We start from the raw sequence: 19,343 nt of genomic DNA on the forward strand, positions 1-19,343 counted from the left end.
TCGGCTGCCCTTTGCATAAATTCAAGGAGCCACTCACCGAATGAGTGGACCAATCATGCATCCGTTCCGCTCGGTTGACTGGCTGGCCAGTTAATTCTTTGATTGATCAGTTTATGAACACTCATCACATCTCAATGATTTGTAAACGTCGCCGACAGCTCGTCGGGAGCTACCGGACTCTCCATCGTAAGCCATCGAGCGGATTACCAGAATACGAGCGCTACGCGAGACGGACACTGAGCCTACCTATCATCGCACCAGGTGTAGAATGAACGATACGAGCGCGATGTTATTTATTTTGTAGAATTTTTCCTCTGTCGATATGTGTTTTGTCGAGCACGCGGTCTTGTCGAAGGAGCCATGCTGGCGGAGCATTTTTGAACCCGATGAAATTACAGGAAGATAATTTTGGACAGCGTCCTCGCTTGTCTCCGTCAGATTGCAGAACTCGCGGCGCGGACATCGGGAGGAGCGTCGCTCACGTGTCGGCACTCAGAAAGCCCGATGTCTCCGCAATCTCGCGCTTTCATTCCAGTTGAGTTAGTTAGGTTCGAGTTGATTGATTTTTTCTTTGTTCGATGAATGCAGCAACCGCGATAGTATAGGACGAGTACATAATGGAAGAAAGGCGATGGCGAGAGCCGTCGTCTTCATCACAATCGAGTGCGTGAGTCCTGTTTGCTGCCGGAGCGGTCTTCTGAGGTTTGCTTGAGCACTAACAGAGCGCCTGCCCCTTTATTTTTCCGCAAATTCACGACGCAATCCATCTATATCTTTTCATCCCACCTAGAGTTATCAGACTGTATGAGATTTCCCTGGGATAAACTCTCAGAAGCTATTCCTTTCACTTGGAGACTTACCGATATCTACCCATTTTCACGAATGAATCCACCCGCAGACTCTGCTCTCCACCGAAAATTCGAGCTATGGAACATTCATCTGAGATCTAGGCTTGAATCAGACTTTCTGCGGTGCGTTGAGCTCTTTCATTTTTCCTTCCCTCCGCTAGCCTCATGTAACATAAGCGAAAATGACCTGAACGAGTTACTTCCTATCGAGCATGAGAGAAATCACGATTATCTGGAAGTCTGACTTCCCACATTCGACCTTGAACACTGCCGGATAAGCGTGTGACATTCTCGAGTCACACAGAGTGCAGAGGGCGGAAAGAGCTGCAACCTCGATGCTACGGGAAGCAGTCACGATTGATGATTGATCGCTGCTCGAAGGGCCAATTGATTGATTGAGCAAATGAACGAGTGGCGCGAATATTTTCGGCATCGGACGCTTGTGTCCGAGCCGAAAATTGTAAATCCGTTCCGAAGCCTCGCTCGCGTTCAGCGCACCTTAGGTTGGGATGGGTACTCCCTGGAAAGAAGCGCTCTCTCGACATCCCCTAATCCCCTCGTAATTGTTCAGATCCTCTCTGACATTTCGATTGGCTCCGTAATCGGTTCATGAAATTTCACGGATAGCGGATGGGGAATTGGTCACATGCCACACTCATGAGCAGTAAATCTGCGAGGAAATCAGCATCGAATCTCAATTTGGGAAACCTGGACGGGAACGACTTCACGAGAAAAATCAGCGAATTTGCTAGAACGGTGATCGTGATGTTGGAATCAATCCGTTCAACTAACAATCGTACGTATTCGACAACCTGAGGTGCCTTTCAAAGCTACTTCCGACAATTGCCGTAGCTTTCCAGAGTTCATATACATGGGTTGAAGATGTCTCATGGCTTTCTTTCGTATTCAACGATCTTTGAGGACTGAGAAAAATGTCTCGACTATTTATTCCTTAGTCTTGCTCGAGTTCGGTGGTCATTCTGAAGATTATGATTCTCTCGATCATTGGTTTTGATGACGACGATAGTAATGATATTGCTATTGATACTATTGTCAGGATTATGACGATTATTATCACTATTGATGGAGTCGAGATAGAAATGCCGTAATTGCTTCGACAATTGAGGTCGACGATAATATATACTCAGTGAAGCAGATGTGTCCAATACAACTGATGAGTGTAAAACAATGAGGTCGGAGATTTTGAGGCTGAATAAGGAGAGGCAGGCGGAAAATTTGTGCACTAATAAATCCGATCTGATACAAACCACTTACTATTTATCGAGAACGATTGACATCGGAAATAAAAATCGAATATTTCGAAGAAAAAAAGGGAGGCACTGCATGTCCCATTTCCGTCCTCTCATCCGGGTACTTCGTCGCGAAGCGATCTGTTCATATGTTGGTAGCGAACGAGCACCGAGTTTCGACCCCAAAAGACGGATTGAAACAATAATTATCCCGCAGGCGAACCTCTGAGAAATGCCGTAAACGAAGAGCTCCCGATTCCCACATCTTCGTTAGGGAATTTACGAGCCATCGCTCTCCAGACATGGAATTAGTGTACTGACCTCTACTGATTAAATTCTATCGGCTCTCGCTATGTATGGGGCCGTCGCAGAACTCGTAGAATAGAATACGGCAAATCGTGGGCCGACCATTCAGCGGGCTACGCTGTGGAATTAAAACAACTATCAAGATTTTTTCGGCAGGCATGCGCTGAATGATGGTGAGTAGCCCCGCAAGCTCCGTCAGAATGCGATCACGGGGTCGAATAAAGTTCGAAGTGATCCATTCAAGTCCACAGCCCGCAGAAGGCGCGAGCCTTCAATCAACGTCGAGGTATTGCTCCACCTGCACATATCCACCGAGATGAGCTTCCAAGCGAACCTGTAAATAAGTCGAAGCCTTTAGCGGGGTTAAGGCGTCGATCACTTGCCGCTCCTTCCTATAGTGGCTTCGTCAGAAAAACGGCATCTGGACTGGAACATCACTTATTGTGTGATACACGGGTTGAAGGTGAAGCTGTGCCATGGAGGAGGTTTGCAAGGGACCAGCTTAGAAAACTGTGGGTGGCCTGTTGCTTTCCAATTGAAAGCCCCGAAAACGATTCTCTCTGTCTCAGGCTCCATTGATACCGTAAATCCATCAGGAAGCTGCTGAATTCCGAAACCTCCGACTGCGAGGCCCGGATGGACGAATGCCCCGCGGACCAATCTTTTGTCAAAACCCCTCTCATATTTCAGGGAAGCCTTGGGAGTCGTGAGTCGTTTGTCCTTGCGATCTAGTTTGGGGAGCATCAATTTTCGCGCAGCTTCTTTTGCAAAGCATGCCGATTCCTTTACGGCGAATGACTCATGACTTTGCTTGTAGACATTGATCAGAAACTAGGTAAGTCGATGGCTTCATTATCGGGAATCGGGCAACCGACGGATTCGTGATTCGCTCATCGATTCTTCAGTATTTTTAGCGTCGTCTATCTGCCTTCTGTGAAGATGCAAATATTTGATTTTTCGTTGGAGATTTATTCTGCTCTTTCTTCTTGACTAAGCGGGAAAAAGTAGAAATGAGCTAAGGAGATGGAAATGGTTTGTATTTGAATGGACAACATTTTCGATTCTCTTGAATTCATAGAGGAATAATCCGAGGCCGGGGTGTCAAAGACGTTCCTCGTGACTGTTCCTGAGCGATTTCATGGCACCATATCTGTATATCTTCTCACAATGCCGATAGGGCGAGACAGTTGAAGGTGTTAAGGAATACCTGTGTGACTCGACTAAATACTGCGGAAGGAGGATGGCTGATGTATTCTCGTTCAACTTTTCGACTGGAGTCCAGATGTAACCCCCAGGCTCCTCCAGAGCTTGTTCGTGGCCCGCCGGGCTTTCGACTCTGACGCCTCTGGCTCTATGGCCTCCCGAGAGATACACCCACTGCCCCAGAAGAGATCGGCTTCCTTGGTTCCCGACCTGGGCCGTCGGCATGCCTTGACAGTTTTTTCCCTCTCCGAGCTCGCGATGTTCTCCTTGCTCTCATGAGATCGGAACATCACAAACCTCTCATCAGATATCCAATGATTGTGATGCCATCAAGTGCTCGCGCGGGGACACTACTTCGAATGCAGAGAACGACAATAGAGCAACAGGGGCTGGAAATCATTCAGAGCTTGCGATTTTCCCGCGAAATCACGCGGTACCCTCTCTCGATCCTCCAAGGAAATTGAGGCCGCGAAGCGCCGATGATACGGCCCAAAGGAGCTGCGCAAAATTCACAGCCAACAGCATGATAAATTTTTATTATCTGAGCCGCCCGGTGGCCATTGGCATCGTGGACATCATGGGCTAAAATTCCGTCGTTCAAAGCAAACATGCAGGATATAAGGAGAGCGAGCATGTTGATTCTTCGTCACAGGAAACGGTCGTATTCTCAGGCCACAAGGTGAAAGTCCACAAGAATGAAACACTGACTCTTCCCCAGTACACCCACCGCTGCTTCAGATCTGCAATGGAGCAAAGAACCTCTCTCACTGATATAAAGTGGCTCCACACGAACGGCAATTATCACGTTTAGATCTACATTTTGTGTGCATCTTGTGGTAGCAACTGTCTGAGATCATGTACGCTGGGATTTCAGTGCTCATAGTGTTGGTCTTGTCGATCGTGAGGAAGGTGAGAGTTCAGAAATATTAACTGAGGGAAGGCACCGACGCCTCGATGTCCAGTCAGGATTCTCGTCGGTGCTTCCGAGAAGTTCGCTGAGGTCGAGAAGAAGAAGGTCTCTTGGAGAAGCGCGCTCCCCTTCAACACGAGAATCGTCTATGGCCTCGCCAGAGAGATGCCTCAGACCCTCTTCCAATGCGGCACTGTTCTTCTAGGTTGACTCGGTCGCGGGTTTCCCCGCCGGAGTTGAAGACGTTGTGGGTGAAGTGAGATCAACATTCAAATGCCCGCCTCGAGCTGGATATTTCGCGGATGTGGATAACGATTGCAAAGTATTCCATGTTTGCCACCCGGTCGAATCATCTAAAGGTGGGGAACCCCAAACTTGATTTCGAGCTCATGGATATCTCGGCTCAGATTTTCGGAAGATTTCAATACACAGACTCATCGACGTAGGGACTGAGATTCGTACTCGCATTTCCCCAGGACAACAAGACATCCAGCATTTCATGTTCTTCTGTGGGAACCAGACTGTTTTCGACCAATCAACTCTAACCTGCGCCCATCCAGAGCAAGCGGTGCCTTGCTCCCTAGCAGCGATGTTCTTCGATTTGAATGACAGGATCGGACGGGAAGAGGAGTACTTCCTCTCAGATCAAGATGCGCAAAGAGCGGATTCCCTCCGAATTGGATTTTGAGACCCGGCAAGGGATCGAGAGATCAACTGATCCTTCGCAAACGATGAGACTGTATATTTAGATGAGGCGATTCTAAAATGCTCGTACCACCTACTAAAATGAAAGCAAAGATCTGAAAAGGAGCTAATAAATTGCCCGATTCACCCCGATTATGTTAGCTCATCGAGCGGAATGTGTGCAAGAAAAAGTACAAAACTCATTCTCGAAATTATCACCTGGGTCCGGAACAATGATTGCCCGATTCAGAAACTCGAGCGAATCGGATTCCACTTCGATAGGTGGCGTTGGGTCATCATTTTCTGATGCGCGACGCAGCTTCCATGAGGATCCTCATTATCGGGGATACGCGTAATGCAGACTTCGTGACCTTGCCATGAATGATGACAACGATCACAGCGGGATATCGAGCGGCCCAAGGACCTAGCATATGAGGCCGATGAGTGTCTTAACGACGGGGCTCGGACCGGGGAAGACTGCGCCCCTCAGTCTATTCGTATGAACATACAGCTCGTCGAAGAATGATCTCTCCATCAGGAAATACTCGGCAAGTCTTATTCAGAGCGGTTTATACCGACATTTTTCTCATGGATCTAATATTTTCCTCAATCCTCTCGACGGATCACGGGCGCGACGGATCTCATGAGTCCAGCAGGCGCGACTGAGTCTTTAATAGGTGGTTAGTGATGAGATGATGACGTGACTTCCGACTTGAGGCGGACAGATATTGACCAGGAAGGAGGAGCGTGTCTGCAGAAGTAGCATGGCTTCGGCCCCAAGCGATCGCGTCGGCTTGAGAATCAGGAGATGTCCGCACACAGGCTTGAATTCTGCCTCCCGAGCACACCGTCAGTGCCCGTTATGTTCCTATCCCGATTTCCGTGCAGCTCTCTCTCGTTATGAGTTTGCCTAGCCCTCCTCATCTCAGTCCACTCAGATTGGCCGACCGGAGGAAGTCGCGGGTCGACGCCTAGAGGGACAACCTACCTTCTCTTCCGACGTATAGTCCACGAGTACTTGTCCGAGGAGCTTCACCCCGAATTACCAGACTGAGCGCAACAACCCTTGGCAGAAACTTCCTTCTCTCGTGTTCAAGGGGTGGTTTGAGATCGCGTTCGATAGTGGAGCCTCTGGCGTGTCGGACAAGAGACACATATATACGAGGATGACTGTTCTAATCCGTCTCGGAGGTGGGATCAGCTGCGCGTCTGATGGTCTCCGAAACCATCCCATTGGATTGACTCTCTTGTCCCAGGAAAATTACGACTTTTGAGAGAACTCCGATGCTCAGCTCAGCAAATAAAGCAGCAGTCATGCATTGTCACCTTTTCGTTCGTAGGATCGAATGGATGTCCCGATGCGGAGGATATTCCGCTGTTCCTTGACGCCGGGAATCTATCACAAGGAGACTGACAACGAGTATCGTACGGACGCTCGACGCGATCCAGGAAGATTTTATTCATATTGCTCCAATCAAGGATATATAAACGGTGATCGAGGAATGGCGAGAATCTCGCTGGATCGATTTTACCCAGTTCCCTAGAGCCTGATTGTGGGGGGCCCCGTAAGCATTCCCTCCCCAATGCTCGTGAGAGCTTCATCTCTCTGGCGAGGCGCATATCCCTTTCTTCTGCTTCGCTTCGAGGTCCTTTTCGAGAGTTTTCCCGAAAATCGGCGAAAAACGTGATCATTCGGCTGGGCTTGGCCCGGAGTCCATTCGAAGCAACGCAGAGGAGTCGATAAACGAATTGAAACGGCACATGGTCCGCTAGTGTCGGCGACAGGGGGATTCATCGTGAGGTAGACTAGAGCTAGAGGGTTGTCGTTAGACAGCGATAAAGCGCACACGTTCCACTTCACGGAAATGAAATTCCTGATTCCCTCGTTTTATATGTGAGTTTATTCTCTTTTTAGCAACATGATGTATATAATGCTCATGATTCGCACTAAATTCACAACGTCTCCCACCCTTGTGTTCGGATCCAAAGCTCGTGGACTTCGCATGATGGAATCGTTCCCTTAGTCGAAAGATCGTAGGCCGGTGCTCGCGGACATTATGATACAAGTTCCTAACTGAAGGGCTCCACCCCACAAGACGATAACAGATATCCACATGATGCTTTCCCGACGACTCTGCTGTTTTTCTTGTCGAATTCCCTGTCCACCGTGGTCGGCTGATATCAAGGGCGATACTTCGACATGAGGGTATAAGCCTTTCTACCGGTGTTGTCGTACAGTAGCTGATCGCTGTTGATGAGTCGATGGTCGACTCGTACAAATGACAGAGACCAATGCATTGACATCGCATGGTTCGTGAACTTTATTCAACGGCGAAAGTAACAAGGATCATGGATAGGAACGCGATCGGACGGTCGATCCCTCCGTGGTAGGATGGATCGATGAAACAATCCCTCGATCCATCAATCCCCCACCTGAGAAGATGGAATTTCTCTAGAAGCTTTAGAATCGCCGTTAATCATGTTATCCTTAGAAAAATACTCTCGAGAACTTTCTGACTGCTGCAAACGTCGGAGAGACGATTCACAGCGAGATTCGAGAACAACGAACTTCACCACCTGGGTGCGTCGCGCGGCGCCTCATTGATCCTTCTTCACTTCACCTGCATCCAGTATTTCGAACTCACTCTCTTCGGATCCGGTTTTTTCCTCTTTCGACGAGGATGCCGAGGCTTTGGGTTTTGTACTTTGATCCTTGGATTTTTTCTTTGAGCCTGAATTTTTGGCATCGCTCTTCGATGCCTGAATGCCGTCGCCACAGAACTCGTAACTGTATAAAGGTACGAAACTCTCGAAGAAACCACAATCCTCCGTCAGATTCGGCAGAATCCATAGTCTGTGCTTGCCGAGGGATACCACGAATATCAAGATGAACAGGATCTGTCGGACGACTGCTAGCGAGAGAATCACGCCCAAGAAGCCCGCCGCGGCAACGCTGAGATAGTAGACACCGTCACGCATGCGACGTGGCCACAAGGGGAACATGCAGATGGCGATGGCGGCAACCACGAACAAGCTGCCGAGCACCCACGTTTTCAACGGGATCGGGTCGTACAACCAGACGTAAGGCTCATTAGCGTCAACGAAAATCTGTTCGTGATGCATGTCCAACTTGAACTTCTTCTTCCCTTTCTCTGCACGAGGCGTAGCCTTGGGGGTGACATTCGACTCGGTGTCCTCTTGTTCAGCGATCTCTTGATCCTATGGAAGAGAAGCGAGAATGAGTGAGAGGCTCAGACCACGGTCAGACCGAAGTGCTTGCCCCAAGACACTTGATTTCGTTTCTCAATCTGCTTTCGGCTGGTACTTGCACGAGACAAGAGAAATCCCGGGGCCGCATTCACCGAAATCAAGGCTCGATCAGCAGATGAGTCTCCGAAAGGTATAATCCTCGCGGACTTCCCAATATTTCGCAGATACATTTACGGGAGAATCGAAGTTCATCTCATAAAATCTGTACGAAATTATTTATTCATCAAGAGAAACCGCGTACCTTCTTCTTAGACTTGACTTCCATCGCGATTTTCCGTGCACGGTGGAAGAACTTGTATGCCAAAAGCTCTTCCATGAGGTAAGCGGCCTGATTTCTAGTCGAAATCTCCAGCTTTTCTTTCAAGTTCGACTCCATAAGCGCGTCGATCGCTTTCCGACCGATAAAGTAATTAACCTGGAAGGAACAATCGTTAACGGTCGTCATGTAGCCTCGTTTTCGGGATGCTTCTTCACATGAGTACATATATAGGTGTATTTCGTGTCCTCCGTACCAACCTTATGACCCAAGAGCGACGTGCTCTTTTCCGGGAGCTTGCTTTTCAGGAACTTCGCCACGTCATAGAGCTTTTTGGGGACCTCGGGCTTTGCGGGAGGTTCCGCCACATCTCTTTTCTTCGCCATATCTCACTGAAAACTAATTCGATCATGATTGGATGAGTGTTCTAACATGAGAATGGGTTCGATTATCTCTACTTAAGCATTTGCCCATCTTAATATTATTTCTGGACAAATCACAATCAAAACTTGGATGACACTCGGAGAAAGTAGACGAAGAGAATTGTCTGTCACTCCTCTCTGCTGATCAGTCGTACTCAGGAAAGGCACGAAATTTTTCGGAGTAGTCGCTCGGCTGGACGTCCGCTCGTACGATCGATCTCTCTCGACCACTCGTACCTGCGAACGGATGGACGCAGCTCCGATCGAGGGAATTCACCAATATCTCCCCCACTCTCCACAATAGCTCGCAGACCCGGGAGATTTCTGATTTGAAACGTCTGTACGTAAGCGGTTCGGATCTCGTAATTCGATATCCCAACATTCAAGGCTCATCGAGGCCATAAGAAACTTTTCCACCGAAATATTCCTATTTCCGCAATCATCATTAAGCCGGGCGATGACAGTTTGGTTTCTACCACCGGAGAACCACTTCCACGCGAACAGCTGCTGTGAGAGACGTCGCTCAGCCGATCACTCGAAATTTACGCAGTATCCGGACCCGAATCGCTTCTCGATACGCACTCTTCCAGCGTAATGAACAGACTATGACGCGACGAATGGATCCTGTTGGCCGCGATTTCCTCATCCGAGCAGGAACTTCATGACCTCATTCCGATTGAGGTCCGGAATCTGACGGGCCTCCATGGCGAACGAAGACATATGTGTAACACCAGGAGGCTCGTCTCGACGTAATTCGCTCTCAACAAACAATTTCCCGAGATCGCACTCACCAGGTCGACGGTATTAGGCGGAAGCTACGATGTAAGAGATCAATTCCCAGCGAAAAAGCAGCCGCGACAAGCGGGATGCTTCAGTCGTTCTTCACTCCGCGAGAACAGCACTAGCACCACCGTCAAGTAATCACCAAGCAGCCGAAGTGTAACAACACAGCACACCAGCAACACGCACTGACAAGATGAAATGATGTGGCTTGGGTCTATATGCCCGTCAGAGCTGACGGGTGAGCAGCCGGAGCTGATGAGAGAGTCGGCTTGAAAGCCCGCGGAGCCACCTTCCCCATCTCTGCACTCAGCCAAACCACTGTCGGCTACCGTCGACGGATGCACCGGTCAGATCAATCTTCAATATCTCTGAGTTCTGATTGAATCCGGGGATTGTCTCCTGAGCTTCGCTGGAGTAGATGGCGAAGACAGAACAAGCGAGCTGGGGGCGATGATTTTGCCTCCTAATGAAAATTATTATTATCTGGCGGGGATCGCGGGGGGAGGGGGTGATCGAACCCCGCCGCCTCTACACTCGAGTCGACCCCCGAGATTTTAACCAATTTGGCTCCTAGATCGGGTCTTTCTAGTCTCCAGATTTTTCGATGAGACCCCATTCTCCGCCGACTACTCGACAGGAGCAGAACTCACCACTCCCATCCGCGCCGAGAATCGGTGTTTGGGTGGACTTCGCAGATCTTTCGGCCAGCTCAGCCAGATAATTGCCTTCACACCGGATGAAAATTCATCCCGCCCAATTCTCGCAGACATGATAATAGTTTCAGATGTCGATTCCAGAGCTCCATCAATGAATTCTGAATCGTTTACCTCGACTGGACGCTTGATTCGACATATGAATGAAGTTCATCGATAAGAAGAGCCACATAACGGCGTCCTGCTACGGGGCCGGGCGGTTCTCTTCCGAAACGCGACTGCCGGGCACCGACTTCCAGAACTCCGAACTTCCAGACACTTGTTGGTAGGATATTCGAAATCGCCGCCCCAATGTCGTGTTTTGGCGCCATTTTGACCCATGCTGCGAACGAAAACACATCTAAAACACCGCGCCGCCGCTCATGCCTGTCGCCGGTAGTGTGAGCGCAAGTTAGAATTTCTTCATCAGAGTGACTCGCTCGGAGGAAAAACATTAGTCTGAAGCGTCCGAAATAAATAAAAGAGTTCGCGTTCCACGGGAAGAATGGAGCCCTGTGGATTAGTCGGTTATCGCGAACTGCCTGTGATTCAAAAGCATTCCTCCAAATGTCGGGAATTTAAAATTCGTAAGTTGGCCCTGCTTTTCTTTTGGGTTTTGATAGCCTGGGAAACTTTAGAAGGATACTCGAGGTTCGATATGGCTCACCCGACTTTCTCTCTGAGGGGCGTTCGATGACTCGAGAGCTTCGAGCGGATTACGGACTACGCAGCTGAGAAACGTTGGAGCTCGATTTTTCAAACGAACTAATTCCCTGCGCTGCGACACGTCATGTGTACATTCCCCCGTTCGTTAGATTCATCAGTCCCGGCAAAATCCGTTCAATCAAATTGCAGACACGGGCATCGGCCAAGCCAGTTTGGAGGTCGTGTCGGTTCCCGAGAAAGCAGGTGGACTCGTTTTCCAAGCCCCCTTCTCGTCGAGATTCATCCATTGGAGGACACAGCAAGGCGCCATCGAGCTAGTCGAGGAGAGCCTCGACTCAAAACTCCAGGGCTACCGGTATGTACTTGCGGTGTTCCTCGGTACATTCATCGGGTAGAAGTCTCGAGCTCCCGACGTCCTCCAACCCTCATGCGATTGTTCCCGAGCAAGCCGGAGCGATGTCTGGGATTGATAGGGTGATAATCGATTTTTTCGGGACAGAAAAAAATACACGTTGTAAACGAGTTTCGTTTCCTCGCAAGGATACGGATACGCTTTGTCAGTACACCTATATTGGGGGACTCGGTCTCCCTGTTCGAATCCGGACGATGCGTGGTTCTGTTGCTCTGCTCGGTGGGTTCGATCCACCGGATCGCGTTCCCCCATCCGTCGCTCCTAGACAAGAATCGAAGTATTTTCGCAGACTTCACGGCCTCCATGCTGCAGGATTTCCATCGACCGTCCATCTCCGGGCAGGTGAGTCGACAAGGATCGTTTCTACGACATATAAGTTCCGACCGAGCGATCGGACATTATTCTGGAGATATCTCAGTCTGGTGTTCAACTCTTGTCGCGTCTTTGACGGAGGGAATTTCTGTCGCGATTCGGGAGACAGGAAAGCTCGTTAAGGTGAAGCGCTACGTCTTTTCAGATCACAATGTGCAGTAACTACCTCACAGCATCCAATGATGCGATGTTTGTGCTTGGTACGGCAACGTCTCTCCAACTTATCACGTTCTACGCTTCAGGTACTGCGTCTTCGTTTCCCCTCATTCCGTACATTCTTCCGCTCTTCCTCTCGTGCATTCGCTTTCGTCTTCGTAAATATGTATTTGCTTCTTCTCAAAAATGTATTTTGCTCATGCAGGAGAGGTGCAGACTAAAGAACTGCAGAGAACTCGAACGATCAAGAAACGCCTGACGGGCATGTTGCCAAACGTGATCAGGCCGCGGGAAGGTTGCGACGAGACGCCCGCTGCGGTCGCATGCCTCGAACACGACAACGATTTCTTCGTGGTCGCCATATGCAACGACCAGAGGTGACGTCTTTAGAGAGACTCGTCTCTACGACTACGACGCTATCTCTCCTCGAGCTTGTCGTTGATATTTATTTTCCCCGCTCACAGGCTCTGCGTCTGGTCCGTGATCCGCGACGAACTGGTAGCCAACGAGAGCCTCGCGGATCTCATGGGGCCGGAAGCCGGTTTCGTGGAAGGCGGTGGAGCGCCTCAAATGAAACGAGTCATCAACATGAATCTCCTCCTGGTGCATTCTCATGGATGCTTCGCGATCCTCAAACCTCAAATTGGCGTCGGATGCACTTTCAAATCGGTGGGTTTTGCACGGACTCTTCCGAGTGAACGTGGGAGAAGGCTGGAAGCAGAATAATCAGAGGATTGGAACGAGCCCCTCTAATTTCTCTTCCCGTCCCCGAAGCTGATGTCCGCGCCGTTCCCGGAGGCTAACGTAGTGGATTTCGCTGCCGATTCGTCGCATTTGTGGGTCCTGTACCTGAATACTCAAGGGGAACCCGTGATGGCTTCTACCGATTTCTCGGAGTCCGACACCCTACAGTGGAATGCCGTGCATTGGGCTGATCCTATAAATTCCGTGAGTAATTACCGCCGCGTCCTTCGCTCATTTCGCTGATGCTTCGAGTTTTCGTCCGGAGTTTCCCATCGTCTTTTCCTTGCAGGAGCGGAAGACTCATCTGATGGACGGGACTCTGAGTGAAACGTATTTAGACAGAATCTTCCGAGGGGACTGTTTCACGCCGAATGCTCTTGCCAAGACTGTGACTATTTTCCGTAGGACGGAGTTCGCGGATAAACTACCAGCTCACCGTGGTGAGAAAAGCACCTCTAAGAAATTCGCATTCAGGAGTCGAATCATTCGACTCCTCCACTTGAATTTGTTCCGCGTCACCCGATCGCTCATCAGATAGATTCTGACGCTATGAGCTCGCTCGACCTCGGCTAAATAAGATTTTGATGCAGGATCCCTACGAGAGGAAATTTTGGAACTTATTCGTCTTGCCATCGAAAAACGTCTTGACTTGGGCATGGACGAAGAGGAAGCTCAAGTGGACGCCTACGAAAAATTCGTCTCGTACTGCATCCAATACCACACGGATGGAATCAAACCGTTGGGTTTCATTCTCAGTGACTACTTGGTTGCGGTCATCAAAGCTGAACAGGTTCGTAGTTCGCTCATGTTCCGCGTTCTCATCCAGAATCGAACACTACTTACGATTCTGATCCTTCACTGCTCCCGCGGTCTGTAACTCGAGAATACCCTTCCCCTCAGATCGGTATCATCCAGGAGTGTGACGAAGCCGAACGAGTTTTATTGTCGAACAGCCTCGAAAGTTCTTTTCAGAACGGGGGCATCGAACAATTTGTAGATTGTCTCCGACTTGTAAATAATCACCTCGACGATGAGGCCTTAGATAGTTTGTCTATAGACGTTTTTAATAATAACTCGCTGGATAGCACCGTTTGGCAATTAGCCGCCGTGATCAACGCCAAGCCCGAATTCAGCGGCCCCTTCATAAATGTGAGTTGCGATCCTGTTTCCCATCTAAAATTTCTTTCCATGAATCATTACTCCGAGTCATGACTGATTTCATTCCAATTCCAGATTGCTAAAACGATCGGTAAAGCTTGGTCAGAAAGTTTGTCCCGCTTGATTGTACTGATCGACAGCGAGGTCAGCTATCCACCGGACAGTCCAAGCGACGTCCAGGCCGACACTTTCTCTGGACCGCTCGGTATCACGCTCTTAGCGCAGAACATCTACCAGAGAGCCAGCCTGATGTACGATCTCTGTCGGCGACTAGTTGTTTTTGAAGCACTCCTGGTTCTCAACCACGACAAAATCGGCATTCCCCCGAGCAGTTCACATAGCATCAAAACGGAGCTCCTCAACTCCACGATCTACACTCTGCGATGTTATTTCCTCATACTGTGGGCCTGCGAGATGGAGACAGATAATTCCGATAGCTTCAGCGGCCGACTCAATAGCCTTTCGATCGGAGGATCGCTCAGAGCGTCAGCGCAAACCGTCATGGAGCTTTTCCTCGCCAATGATAATACGGCGTCGCTGCTGGCTCAGAAGAAGCTGGGACCTCACAGGGACTTCTTTTCGCTGCTGTTCGAAATCACTCGATACAACTGCTGTCTCCTCAGTCCGTCCCCGGAAAGCAGCTATCAACTGCTGCAGGTTTGTGCGCGAAGAGACTTTTCCCTTTCGGCTGACGAATCGACTGCTCAAATGGTGCAGATTTGGGGCGGATGCGCCGTCGGTTCTCATGAGCGTGTTTTTCCCCCGCTTATTCCAGGTGCTCATGCAGAAGCAACAATACAGCCAACTGCAAGAGCTGCTTCGACTCCTCGAGTGGGACACCGCTCGGAGAGGGTTGAAGAATTTCATTCTGGCGCACGCTCTGCTCAAATGCGGAGAAATCGACCGAGCCTGCGATGTGTTCATCGAATTCCACGACGAAGCTATAGTGGATCCTTTCGTCGTCGAGGAAATCGGGCAGAAAGACTCGGAACTAGTGAGCATAACCTATTACCAGAAGATCATCAGTGTGCTCGAAAGCATGGGCTGCACCGACCAGATTATCCGAGTCGCCGAGGCCGCCCTGGCAACTGACCCTCCATGCCCCTATACCATCGAACTGCACTGCCTCATGTTCCGCCACGAGCTGCTGCAAGGGAGGATACAGAAGGCATGCCAAGCCCTGTCCTGCGTTGCCGATCAGGAAATGCAGCGAGGCTGCTTACGAGAGTTAGTGAGCTCCTCGTTGGAGACAAAACAACACTCTGTCCTCGTCGAGTTCGCGGAGAGGAACCTTCGACCGGAGCTCTTACACATCATGACCCATCGGGCTCGTTCCAGCGACTTGAACGCTGAAACGTCGCTCTACGATCTGTTGTATTGCTGCCACATCCGGGATCGGGATTTCAGAGAAGCCGCTTCGATCATGTTCGAGCAGGGCTTGCGGCTCAGTCGGGAACTTCAAGGACTCGGAAGCTTGGCGAAACAAGAACTCTGCTTCCTCACCGCGATCAGTTGCTTGCAACTTCTAGACGACAGGTAAATTCTCTAGACTCGCCCCAGACCAGGGAATGGAGTTGATATGCTTATCGTTTGAGTCAGATTATCTGACGCGTGGTCTTACGTATTACAGAGGCATAGTCCGACCGAAGACGAAGAGGGACATATCGATGGAAGTGGAGGACACCGAAGATATCGAGAGCACCATGGAAGTTTTGGAGCTGCCAGCGTTCGAGAAAGAGCTCGCCTTGGTACAAAGTTGGATGAAACTCATGGAAGCGGATAAGAACTTAGCAACACCGATCAGTCCGGAAGAAACGGTCGCTCTGCTGATCCGTCATTCCATGTACGACACGGCTGTGCAGCTATGCGAGCTCTTTGACGTGGAGAGAGCCTCGCTGCTCGAACACGTTGCCCTGGCTTGCTGCAGAGCCCCGATGGAGCACGAAAACGTGAACGATATCGGTCCGAGGAATCCTGAGTGGATCCTCGAGAACACCGAGTTCGTCAATTCCATCCCGAAGGCAGCGTGGTTCTTCCTGCGTCACCTCCTGCTGAAAAGTAAAGGAACGAAATACTTCCGTGTGTGCGCCAGGGTATTCTTGCTTTCGGCCTGCAGTCTGCCGGCGTGGTTCGTTGTCGAGTACCAACGACGCAACGCCACGGAGCTGCTTAAAGTGTACATAACGTTCGAAAGACTCATCGAGGCGACAGAGCTGGCTTGTCAGATGATCGACGCCAACCTGGGTAAGAACCCGGAACTGTTCAATATCTCAGACACTGTCGCGACCGGTAAACCGGTCTGGTTACCGATGCACATCATTGACGGCCTCCAGTACAAGCTCCACCAGGCGGAGGGCAAGAGAGCCCCACAGCTCAGAGATACGCTATTATCTAAACTCGATGAGATGTTCAAGAAGGTTGAGAATGTTTCCAAAATCCGATAGCAGGTCGGATGAATTATAATTTCAATACATCTGCATTGTTATTTTTCTCAGAAATAAAGGAGCTGAATTGAGCAGCGACGATCCGCGTTCTCTCGCGAATGCGAATAAAATGCCTGCCCTCTGTCTTGAATATGCCAGGGTCCGTCAACACGAGGCGGGGGGGATGGGAATAGCCGCTGGTTCCCGATTTTTTCCCCAGCAAGAACATCTAGGTAGGTTTTTGAGGGCTCATAGGATAAAATAGCCATCAATGGTGATGATGTACATTCACGAGCACCCCCTGCTTCAATCGACTTCCCTTGGAATCCGAGGATGCGAGTCCCCCTTGTTAGGGCCCGGTTTCCGGATTCCGGAGCTTGTGAGTTGTGAGGGATGCTCCTCGAGTATAGAATCTCCAGCTGGATGAATTCGATTGGCTGAATCGCTCCGTACGGCGGTTTCGTGAGAGTACTCGGAAACAATCATAAGTTCAAGCGATTGAAGGAGAGAGGATTCGTCCGCTCGGAACAACTATAAACTGGGTCGGTCACCCTGACAGAAGGCATGTAAATGGAGTCCTAATGAATGTGTGCTCCAATGCGACCGAGCTCGAGATCATTAGAAGCTCCTTTACGTGAACAATAACAACAAGAGAGTTCCGCGGTCGATGAAGATTCGTTTAATGGATACCACTCCTGACAAGTTCGAAAAGACTCTTAGTTTATTCACATTGGTGTCTTTGTCCCGTTCCCTTCTCTGCTTCAAACTCTTAATTCCCTATCGCAGAGGTGGCGCTCCCGACGGGCGCGCGTCATTCCACCTCTTTCCGGATGATCGTTTGTGATACCCATGCAGGCGTGTCGGTCCGCGTCTCGAGCTCCCTCTCGGCCAAGAACCTCCGGAAGCACGGTCATCGTTCGGCTCCCGGTTCCATAAATAATCTCTTTCCTCTTCGAGCCGTGATGTAAGCAGAGAGAGGATTCGGAAAATGCTCAGGGACTTTCGGTGCTGGTATGCGAGATGTGTAACTTCATTTCCTCCGAGCGAGCTTTGTACAGTACTTCCACAATCAGACTAGATGAACTCACGCAACGCGAAGCAGAACCCCAAAGAGCGCTTCTAATTAATACAATTATACTTATGGATTATTTTCGAGCCGAGACTAACTTGAGTGCAAACTTGGCGGAACCCTCAACACTTCATCGAAACACGCAACATTAATCCTTGGTGTTTCGACCTCCGCCGATTCATAAGAGCCCTCCACTTGATAGAATGATTCAATTATTCCATTCATATTTCACAGTCACGGATACTGGAAGACTAGAATCTGGTGCTTTGTGTTTCGAAATACAACCTTTGAATTGGGGGAAATTCAGGCGCTGATAAGAATCTCTTCATCAGCCTCTGGAGCTCCAACGTATCCCCCAAACCTAATGTTCCGTAGGGATCCTCAGCGCTAATGTAGGCTGGGGACGGGGATGAAGGGGGATTCTGGATGATGAGTCAGACCCGCTATATGCGGGATGAGATTGCTGTGAAGTCGTCCCGAACTCTGGCTCCCGGCGGTGGCACGCAGATCGTGTCGGAGGTGCTGCAAGTGAGTGTGTTCCGAATCTACGTGCTTCTTAAGTAAGGAATTCCTCCGGAAGACCATGCTGCAGTGAGGGCAATTCAACTGCTGTTGTGCCGAAGGTTTGTGCCACCGTCGATGCGAAGCCAAGTTGGCAGGGTTGTTGAAGACCTATCGGAGAGCGCAATGTCAGATTCGCTGAAGACAACAATATCGAATCGGGTCGGCGGGATCTCTCCGCCGACGAAAGCATGAACACTCACCTTGTCACATTCGGGGCATCGGTATTCGACGGGTCTGATTGCCGCGCACACGTGTCTTGCCAATGAGAATGGATCACTGAAGTTCAGACTACACAGTTTGCAAGTGAATTTCGTGGTGCATAGTTTCTTCGGCGGTGAACCCGCGATCGAGAACGAATCCGGAATTGGATTGTACCCGATAGGATTCTGTAGAGACATATCGTGGTAGTAGTCCGGTGTCAAAGGAAGATCGACACGGATAGGGGGAGCGGGAATGGTAAGGTTGACCGGACTTTCGACCGGCGAACCCGGAGACACGGGTGACGGTGGTAGAGGAGCCTCCAGTGCCACGACGTTGGCGAAATCCAGCAGGGCACAACGCAAAAGACGTTTTCTCGGGTTGGGCGGCGTACTCATGCTGAGAGTCAACGTGGAATTCGGAAGGAATCCGTTTGGCATTTTGGGTTTGGGGACCCAGAAGCTCCGTGTCCCTTCGACCGGAAAAGCCGAATCACACGGCCGCACGAGATGTCATCGACTCTAAGTTGAGTTCGAACCAAATTACAGCACTAGTCCGATGTCACGATACGCGCTTACGTGACCAGAGGCAGTCGTTGTCTCCCGGACGAGACTGTGCAAGATCGATTAGCCAACTGTTGGAGTTTCGTTGAATGAGTGAGGTACAGTTAGGCTGGAGAGGAGAATCGTGGGGTGAGGGAACTCGAATCGCTCCGACTGAGGAGTGATCCGCTCAAACTCCTGGAGTTCTGACACTCACTCCCTCACTCATCGACTCCTCGCACGTGAACTTACCGCTGAACAGAGCCCCGGCCCGCGAATACATGCCAGCACGATATGACCAAAGGCCAAGCTCGAGATGCGGTTCGCTCAGGTCGATATCAGGACGACGACTTTATCGACGACTCGTTGATGTCTTGCCGATTCGAAATCTCCTGGGACAAACGAGCCCATATGG

At 50.0% G+C, this 19,343-nt stretch overlaps 4 protein-coding genes across 4 annotated transcripts; 2 read left to right on the forward strand and 2 right to left on the reverse strand.

Moving 5' to 3' along the window:
- Window positions 1–4,462: 4,462 nt before the first annotated feature.
- LOC100899790 (uncharacterized) lies at window positions 4,463–5,205 on the forward strand. Its single transcript, XM_003742469.1, has 3 exons — window positions 4,463–4,516; window positions 4,723–4,876; window positions 4,994–5,205. The coding sequence occupies exons 1-3, from the start codon at window positions 4,463–4,465 to the stop codon at window positions 5,203–5,205; spliced, it is 420 nt and encodes a 139-aa protein (XP_003742517.1).
- A 1,877-nt stretch (window positions 5,206–7,082) lies between these two features.
- Trp1 (translocation protein 1) lies at window positions 7,083–10,108 on the reverse strand. The gene is made up of 4 exons (XM_003742450.2): window positions 9,941–10,108; window positions 8,988–9,126; window positions 8,713–8,886; window positions 7,083–8,420 (listed from the first exon to the last, which is right to left on the reverse strand). Exons 2-4 carry the CDS (start codon window positions 9,111–9,113, stop codon window positions 7,800–7,802), a joined length of 921 nt encoding a protein of 306 aa, XP_003742498.1. The 5' UTR covers window positions 9,114–9,126; window positions 9,941–10,108; the 3' UTR covers window positions 7,083–7,799.
- A 1,021-nt stretch (window positions 10,109–11,129) lies between these two features.
- On the forward strand, window positions 11,130–16,694 carry Nup160 (nuclear pore complex protein Nup160). Its single transcript, XM_003742470.2, has 13 exons — window positions 11,130–11,211; window positions 11,480–11,645; window positions 11,831–12,044; window positions 12,220–12,316; window positions 12,436–12,607; window positions 12,695–12,899; window positions 13,005–13,178; window positions 13,264–13,414; window positions 13,565–13,764; window positions 13,875–14,123; window positions 14,208–14,789; window positions 14,908–15,668; window positions 15,763–16,694. The coding sequence occupies exons 1-13, from the start codon at window positions 11,130–11,132 to the stop codon at window positions 16,574–16,576; spliced, it is 3,867 nt and encodes a 1,288-aa protein (XP_003742518.1). The 3' UTR covers window positions 16,577–16,694.
- A 1,317-nt stretch (window positions 16,695–18,011) lies between these two features.
- On the reverse strand, window positions 18,012–18,826 carry LOC108864155 (insulinoma-associated protein 1-like). The gene is made up of 2 exons (XM_018639197.1): window positions 18,389–18,826; window positions 18,012–18,296 (listed from the first exon to the last, which is right to left on the reverse strand). Exons 1-2 carry the CDS (start codon window positions 18,824–18,826, stop codon window positions 18,012–18,014), a joined length of 723 nt encoding a protein of 240 aa, XP_018494713.1.
- Window positions 18,827–19,343: the final 517 nt, after the last annotated feature.

The sequence above is a fragment of the Galendromus occidentalis genome, unplaced genomic scaffold (genome assembly GCF_000255335.2).
Source record: "Galendromus occidentalis unplaced genomic scaffold, Mocc_1.1 scf7180000077404, whole genome shotgun sequence".
In the NCBI taxonomy this organism is placed as follows: Eukaryota; Metazoa; Arthropoda; class Arachnida; order Mesostigmata; family Phytoseiidae; genus Galendromus; species Galendromus occidentalis.